Raw genomic sequence first — 8830 nt, 5'->3', positions numbered from 1 at the left:
CATCCCTTTTCCCTTGGGTTCTTACGTGATATTTATGTTGTTCCCATAGCTGTGTCCGTGGGTTCTTTTCCAGCTTAGACTATAGCATTGTGTTTTGCAAAGGCTCCCCACAAACGGGGAGCTGCAGCTTTCGAACCAAATTTTGTGTCAAACACTAACCATTTGTTTACGGGGCGTGTGTGTGTGCGTGCGTGCGTGGGTTTTTTATTTCTTCATTCCTCAGCCCTACTCATATGTCTCGGAAATAGTCCCTGGGTCTTATTAAAATATATCCTCTTTTTTTTTGTTTGTTTGTTTGTTTAGGTTGAGTTCAGTTTTTACAGAATGCTTTAAGCAACCTGGAAAACATGTAGTTTTGTTAATTTAAATAAAATATACAATATTGTGGATTTGTTGTTGGAATTTCTCCTCATCTCCAATCTCCTCTGGCAGTGGGAAGCCATTCCCCCTTGTCCTGTTCTTACAGACCCGTCCAAAGTCCCTCTCCAGCTCTCCTGGAGCCCTTTTCATTATAGGAAGAGGCTCTTAAGGTCTTGTCTTCTCCAGGCTGAACAACCCTGCACTCTTTTCCTTCCCATGCCTGCTTGCCAGCCCTGGAGCTGTCACAACTGTGCTGTGACCATTGTGTGTTGGCCATCACCCCACTGCAGTGTTGATTTGGGCATCACCCTCCATCTGCTGCCATTTTTCAAGGTGCTGCTGCCCAGTCCTGGAGCCTGCTTTCCCCATGTTGTCTTACTGTCTATAATTCAGGGAAAATAAATGTTTTACAAGTGTTGGTCTCTTCTCCAAGGGAACAAGTGACAGGACAAGAGGAAACAGCCTCAGGTGATGCCAGGGGAGGTTTGGATTGGATATTTGGGAATTTTTTTTCATGGAAAGAGTTGTCCAGCCCTAGCACAGCTGTCCAGGGCAGGCATGGAGTCCCCATTGCTGGAGAGATTTGAAAGGTGTGTGGCTCTGGCACTTGGGGACATGGGGCAGTGGTGGCCTTAGCACTGCTGGGGGAATGACTGGGCTCAGTGGTCTGAGAGGGCTTTTCCAACCTAAATAAGGCCATAATTCTTCGACTTGCACTTAGGGAGTAGCGGAAAATTTGATTGAAACAAACTAAGTTCAGTATCAAGAGCCTTGCAGGAGGGGCTGCCCTGATGAAACAGCACCTGAGAGAGGGTGGGGTGTGAGCTTTAGGCAGAGCCCCTGGCTCTGTTCCCGCTGCAGCTGTCTCCAGCCAGGCCACAGGCAGTGCAAGCTCCTCGGGACCTAATGAGTGTCAGAAGAGCGAATAAATGAGATTTCAGTGCCTGTAGAGGCGCCAACCCCTCCCACACTGTCCTTTCCCGGGCGCACCTTGTCCTGGCAGGGCTCTGCTGCCACCTGCTGCCACCAGAACCCGGCTGCGCTGAACACAAACCAGCCATCCCTCGTCCATGAAATGTGGGGAATTTGGTGATGTGCAGGTGCCACGACTGCCTGCAAGGTGCTGCTCGGGCTCCGGGCTGTCCCTGGAGCTTGGTGTGTCCGTGTCGCTGCGCAGGGACACACTGGGAACAGGCAGGGATGGGAAAAGCCACCTGAGATGTCAGCACTGTCTGGGGACAGGGAGATGCCGGGGTTCCCTCCTTGTGCTCCTTAAACGCACTCCCAGCAGCCCCCAAACAATTCGTGTGTTGTGGGACACTGAAACACGTCCCCAAATCCTGCAGCCCCCAAGCTGTTTTCTGGGATTTTGTTAGGATGCCAGTGAAGGATTGGGTGGATTGCTGGGGACAGAACGGCCGGAGATGGAGCTGCAGGAGACGAGCTCCTGTTCTGGTCACAATGACAGTCGCCTGCTGCCGACGACGGGACAGCGTCAGTGCGCTCTTTGGGGTAAAATAAGCAACGAGCAGATTTATTTTTGGAAGGTTTTGATCTGTGTTTGGCACATGGACGTGTCACGGGTCTGCTTCCCACTTAGCGCCTGACACCGCACTGTGCAAGAGCTCTGAGAGTTCTTCCCTTGTCAGAGCCCGTGATAGGAAATCAATCCCAGCTTCAGGCCTTAGATCCGGAGGTTTAAATAAAACACCTCTTAGAAAGAACCGTCGGGAAGCTTGGAAAGCATCTGAAAATTGGATAACTTGGGCAAAAGTGGCTAGCACAGAAGGCGAATTAGCTACTCATTCCTAGCCAGCATTTCATTGTGGCTAATAAATACCTCGTAAACACCAGAAATGATGGTTTAGAAATACCCCATAAACACCAGAAATGATGGTTTGTAAATGTGCTCTGAAAATCCCCAATAATGATGGGATGCAGGCAAAGTGAATGGCTTGCAGGTTATGAGCCTTGCCACAGGCAAAGTCATCCTGCCTGGAGATACAGGAACCATAAAAGACTTAACATGAACAGGATTTTTTTTTTTTTCCAGCAAAAGGAAGGTAAGGGGGGATCCTTGACCCCACTAATGTTGATTAGTGGGGTCGCAGTTCTGCTTTATTCCTCTATTTTCATTATCATCATTGTTAATTCAGACAGGAACTTTCAAAGCATCTCAGTACAAACGGGCACTTTGCTGGCTTTAGAGAGGTCATTTCTTTTTTAAGGTCTCGGGTTTAGTTCCCCTTGCATGGGGATGGATTTGATTCAAGTTCTATCCCAGGTCAAGACTGAAACTCCTCTGGGTTTTTTGTGTTAAAACAAAAACAAAAACAAAAAACTCCACAGCAGTATGAAATAGATCTAGAGATATTTTTTTTGTTGTTGGTCTGGGATAGGAGCATTACAAGGCTGATAGAAGTGGATTTGAAATAAGAGAATACCACAGAGTTAGGAACGCAACAAGGATCAGAGAAATAAGAAATGATAACACAGAAAACCACAAATAGTTTGGGAAGAATGAGTTTGGGGAAGGACTGGGAAGTGTTCCTCCACACGTGCTGATTTCAGCACAGTTACTGAGTTGTTTTTATGAATTTCTTCCTAATCTTGGGAGTTCTGCCAGATGTCCTTGTGGTCCATAAATCCTGCATTCCCTGTGCCCACTATCTATGGTTCATCCTTCTTCCCAAGCTTTGTTAAACTCCCCCAGGTCTGAGAGCAGAGAAACATGTCCAGCCCTAACCTTAACAACTCTAGCAAAAATTAATTTGTTTTTTTTTTAATACATGGGCATCACTTGAGCTCGTTGGCTGCTGTTTCACAGATTCAATCTCACTTCTTGTTGATTAGGCTTGAAAGTATACGAAGACCAAACATCAAAGAACATCCTTTCTTAAGGGAATTTTACCTATTCCACACTTTTCAACATGACCGGCCTGTAGATGGCCAACAAACAGAAAGACTTCATAAAAATGCATTAATTTCGCACCGATGCCCTCAGCGACCGACGGCCATTTTGGGGCGTGAGGGCGGGCGGTGCCTGGGCGGGAACGCGAGGGCGGGAAGGGGAGGGAAGGGGAAGGGGCCGTGAGGGAAGAGCCGAGCCCGGGGATGGGATGGGGCCGTGAGGGCAAAGCCGAGTCCTGGGATAGGAAGGGGCCGTGAGGGCAAAGCCGAGTCCTGGGATAGGAAGGGGCCGTGAGGGCAAAGCCGAGCCCGGGGATGGGAAGGGGCCGTGAGGGCAAAGCCGAGCCCACGGCGGCGGCCGAGACGGCGCGGAGCGGGGATGAGCCGGGGATAGCTCTCCTGGCGGAGGTGGAACAGCGGGGACTCGCGGCCGACCGCCCCTGTGAGGGACCGGGTGGTGCGAGCTCCGGTGTCCCCGCATGAGGGCGTTTGGAGAGACTGCGCTGCGGGAAATTCCTAATAAACGAGGAGAAATACGACTTGTGATTGTGACACACAGCTAGTCTGTGTTCGTCCGGCGGTGTGAATGAGAAAACCAAACAGTGGATTCACAGAGTATCCCAAATTGGAAGGGAATTCACAGATAAGGTCCCGAGTGGACCTTGCCGGCCGTGGCCCCAGGGCTCGGTGGCATACCCTGCCCCGCGTAATGTCAGTGGGGGCGAAAACCTGACCCGCATTATGAAGTTTTTAAACTAAGCCAGCCCTAAATTAAAGCTGGAGGATGCTCAGGGTGGATGAAAGACGGCAGAGCCCGGCACCTCTGGGGGTCTGCGGTGCGGGGAGCCGAGGGAGGGCGAGCCTCGCCTCAGTGCGCGGAGCGAGGGATGGAGCAGCAGACCTCGGCTGCAGCGGCTTTAATTCAGGTTGCGCTCATTATCTGTTTATTTATTTGCACTGGGCGCTTGAATGGAAGGCTGGATTTACGGAGGCACGGAGCCTCCCCTTCCCGGCGCTCCGGGCGAGGGTGGTGCCGCTTCCCGGGGGCTGGAACCGCCTTCCCGGGGGCTGGAGCTCGGCTTGGCCGGGGGCTGGAGCCCGGCTTCCCTGCAGCCGGAGCCCCTCTTCCCCGCGGCTGCCGGGTGATTTCAGCCCCGTTTTCGCTTCTCGGTGGAGCTGATGGCTGCAGGTGAATTCTTATTCTCTCCTCGTAGCGTTAAACGTGCATGGGCTGCATGGCTCGGGGTAGGGAGGAGTAGTGGTTTATTTCAAGGGTAAAGGATGGGAATTGTTGATTAATTGCCGATTTCAATCACGCGCCCTTTCCGCCTCCCTCTCCGCAGCCCACCTCTGCATAGGGGTGTGTAAACTTGGTGGAACTCGGGCTTTTTTGGGCGAAAACCTCCCCTGACGTCTCGGCACAGCGAACATGCCCGAGCAGAGCAATGATTACAGGGTGGTGGTGTTCGGGGCAGCGGGGGTCGGCAAAAGCTCCCTGGTCCTGCGCTTTGTAAGGGGCACTTTCAGGGAAACCTATATCCCCACCATCGAGGACACGTACCGGCAGGTGATCAGCTGTGACAAGAGCATCTGCACCCTGCAGATCACGGACACCACGGGCAGCCATCAGTTCCCTGCCATGCAGCGGCTCTCCATCTCCAAAGGGCATGCCTTCATCTTGGTGTACTCCGTCACCAGCAGGCAATCCATGGAAGATCTTCACCCCATCTTCGATGAGATCTGCCAGATCAAAGGCGACATCCAGAAAATCCCGATAATGTTGGTGGGGAACAAAAGTGACGACACGCAGAGGGAGCTGGATGCCAGCGAGGGGCAAGCGCTGGCCAGCAAGTGGAAGTGTGCCTTCATGGAGACGTCAGCCAAAATGAACTACAACGTGCAGGAGCTCTTCCAGGAGCTCTTGAATCTGGAGCAGAGGAGAACTATCAGTCTCCAGGTGGATGGAAAGAAATCCAAACAGCAGAAAAAGAAAGATAAACTGCAAGGCAAATGCTCTGTTATGTGACTGCCTTTGGCTGGACTTGCTGCACGGCACAGCTGGAGCGTGGACTCCCGCAGAAAATACATTTCTGCTGGAGATTTTGGAGGAATCCACACCTCGCTGGGTTGTTGCTTTCCTCCAAAATCCCCACTGGGTAATTGTATGTGTTGTTTTTAAGGAGGATGGCTTCTGCATGTTTATTTTTTTTAAAGCAATAAATGTTCCATGTTAGCAATTACCTGTGACTAGAAGTTTTCAATGTAAGAAGTTTTCCAAAGGAAAAAAGTCTGTCAGAACAAACCTTTCTTTCTTGTGAGTACATGCCAGTTTTTAAGTATCTCCAGCCTGTTAAGTCAGAGGAAATCATCTACAATGTGTAGAGTTAAATTGTTTTCAGGAATCTATTGACCAGAACAAATCTCTAACAAAGTGAGGCATTTGCTCTAAAAATGAACATGTGTGTGGCTCTGGGTGCCTACATTTTTGATGGACAGACTGACTTGCCCACCAAAGCTGTAGTTTTTGCATGGCAGAAGTAAAGTTTTCCTGTGTGCTCTGCAATTCCTGAGACTTGTGCAGTTCTGGGAGTGATTACAGCTGTATCTGCATAAAATCAGGCTTTCATTCCTGCTTTACTCTGACTCCCTCTGTTCACCGAGGCAGGAGATTCCACGTGCTCTCACTCCCAGTCCAGGAGTGATCCTTGGTATCCTTGAGCAGGAGCTGCCTCCTCATGAAGGTAACTGGGAGGTTCTAAGTTCTGGTTATCTTTTCCTTGATACCACCCCTCTGGTTTTGCTGTCTGAAGCTCCTTTTCCCAGCCTTCCTGGAATTCTATTAGATATTTATTTTCCTCTCTCCATCCAAGTTACCCAGGGTTTAGTTGAGACCTTGGACGAGTCAGTTCAGATAACACTGTCTGGGGAAGGAGTACCTACACCTGGAAGCAAACCTCTCCCTGATGAGAACTTTTAGCAGACACTTCATGTGAGTGAAGGGACTGGAGGGATTTAAAAGCTGTGTGGATGTGGGTCAGTGCTGGGGAACAGTTGAACTCCACGGTCTTGGAGGGCTTTTCAAAGCTAAATGATTCCATGATTCTGTCTCCTGTTTGGGGTGTGTTTCAGCCCAAGCAGAAAACTGTGAGACCTCAGTGTTGCACCATAGGTTTGATTTTTACACAGCAACGAGGTCTTGACACATGAGACACGGGAGGAGAGGAATTGCTGCTTTTTATAGCACTTTTCTAGGGAAGTTAACACAATATGGAACAGGAGGTGCTGGAGATTTTCAGGCTCTTACTGCGAAAGTATCTGTGTCAAGAATGACCTGAGGGGAGCCTGTGAGAAGTACGGGAACCTGGAGAGCCAGGGGATACAAGGGGGAATGGCTTCCCAATGCCAGAGGGCAGGGATGGATGGGATAAATTCCTCCCTGTGAGGGTGGGTAGGCCCTGGCACTGGAATTCCTGCAGAAGCTGTGGCTGCCCCTGGATCCCTGGAAGTGTCCAAGCCCAAGGCATTGGGGCTTGGAGCAATCTGGGATAATGGAAGGTGTCCCTGCCCATGTCAGGTGTGGAATGGGATGAGCTTTAAGGTCCCTCCCAACCCCAACCAATCTGAGTTTCAATGGAAGGTGCTGTAGAAGGGCCTAATACACAAACCCATCAATCCATATGAACATATGACATTTGAACAACTCTTGGCACCTGGTGCTCCCTTGTCTCCTGCGCTGTCCCTGAGCTGCTTTTCCAGTCTCCTTAGGCTGTCCCTACACACTCATGAGGTCAGATGGCTCCATGTGTGCCAGGGGACTTTGTCCCAGTCTCCTCTAGAGCTCTCAGACCATTTGCTCCAGCAGAAAAGCATATTACTTATGATTTCAGAAACCCAGCTTCTGCAGGAGGGTTTGGAGCTGTCGAAGAGGTTATGCTCACTTGCCAAAATCAGCACAGAGGCTCTCCTCCTGATTTTCCTTATTGGAGAAGGGACCCCCCCAGGCTCCCAGTGCTGGACCTGTGGTGCTGGCTGCTGTCGTCCCCTGTGTGTGACCTCTCCTGGGGCACTCAGGGGGCTGTGGGAACAGCCCTGATTGCTTTGCTTGGACATAACCCTTCCTTTCTCCTCTCTGACTTTGTGCAGGGATTTTCTCCCTCTTCCCTCTCGTGTCCAAGCAGTTACACGAAGCTCTTCATGGGTTGTTTGGTTGTTATTACAAAAACTATTTCAGTTCCAGTGCAGTCTTTGAAACCCCTCGAAGACGTTTTCTGTCTAAGCCTTTTTAAAATGTCAGGAGACCTAATAATGTCTCTCCAACTCCCACTGCCTTCATGGAGATGCCTGTGCAAAGGATCTGCAATTACTCACACAGCCAGGATGTTCTGGAATGTGTCATTAGCACTGCTGTGTGTTCCCTGTGCGGGGTGCGGAGGTCTCCAAGGACTGCGATCTGTCAGAGCAACAATTCATTGGGACAAAACAGGCTCAGGCGTTCCTGCACCCTGGAGAATCTCTGAGGGAGCTGGAAAGGGGCTCAGCCTGGACAAAAGGAGGCTCAGGGGGAATTTCTGGCACTGCACAGCTGTGTGACAGAAGGGGACAGCCGCGGGGGGGATTTGGGATCTGCTCCCAGGGAGCAGGGACAGGAGCAGAGGGAACGGCCTCAGGCTGGGCCAGGGGAGACTCAGGTTGGACATCAGCAGGAATTTCTTCATGGAAAGGGTGGCTGGACATTGGAAGGCCTGCCCAGGGCAGGGGTGGAGTCCCCATCCCTAGAGGGATTTAAAAGCTGTGTGGATGTGGCACCTGGGGACACGGGGCAGGGGTGGCCTTGGCAGTGCTGGGGGAATGATTCAACTGGATGGTCTTGGTGGACTTTTCCAACCTAAACAATTCCATGATTCAAAGCTTCCTTTGGTTGCCGTGGAACTAAGACTGTGTGGCAATGGAGATGCTGGGGTGCTCCTGGGGGTGTCCCAGTTTAGAAACCCAAACCAGATGGGGGACAAGTGACACCTGCTGTGTCTGCCTTTCATGCTCTGTGAATAATCCATGTCTTGTGTGTGCAGCTCATTTGTACTGTGAATTAAAACTGTATTAATAAATAAATTACATAGTTGGCTGTTTCCATATGAACTGAACAAAGCTGGTTTGTGTGCATGCAATCTATTGTTCTTATGGGAAGGGGGATCCATTTCATTGGGGTGGAGGCTGTGTTTTGCAGTGAGGGTATATATTGGAAGGATTGAATAAGTGCAGTTTAGAAAAGTAACAGACCTGTAGTTTTTCAGTTGATCTTTTGATGAAGGACATTGAGGTGAAGCCATCTGTCAGCAATGAAGACAGCTCTGCCTTACCTGCTGTTTCCAGCAGTGCTTTTCCAGGACCTGGTGACAACATGTCTTTTATGGAGCTGTTTATGCATCCTGTAAACCTTTCAGCTTGGAGACGTGCCCTGACACATTGTCCATGTCTGGAGAGCTGGATGGGAACTCAGTAGTAATTGTCAAATTGGTTGTTTTATTCCCTTTTTTATTTTGTTCTACCCCAGAACTCTCTG

General features: G+C 50.3%; 1 protein-coding gene across 1 annotated transcript; it reads left to right on the top strand.

Moving 5' to 3' along the window:
• Positions 1-4699: 4699 nt before the first annotated feature.
• On the top strand, positions 4700-5296 carry DIRAS3 (DIRAS family GTPase 3). Its single transcript, XM_062497530.1, has one exon. The coding sequence runs from the start codon at positions 4700-4702 to the stop codon at positions 5294-5296; it is 597 nt and encodes a 198-aa protein (XP_062353514.1).
• The last annotated feature ends 3534 nt before the right edge of the window (positions 5297-8830 follow it).

The sequence above is a fragment of the Cinclus cinclus genome, chromosome 8 (genome assembly GCF_963662255.1).
Source record: "Cinclus cinclus chromosome 8, bCinCin1.1, whole genome shotgun sequence".
NCBI classification, from domain to species: domain Eukaryota; kingdom Metazoa; phylum Chordata; class Aves; order Passeriformes; family Cinclidae; genus Cinclus; species Cinclus cinclus.
This window is presented reverse-complemented; position numbering and strand designations above follow the sequence as displayed.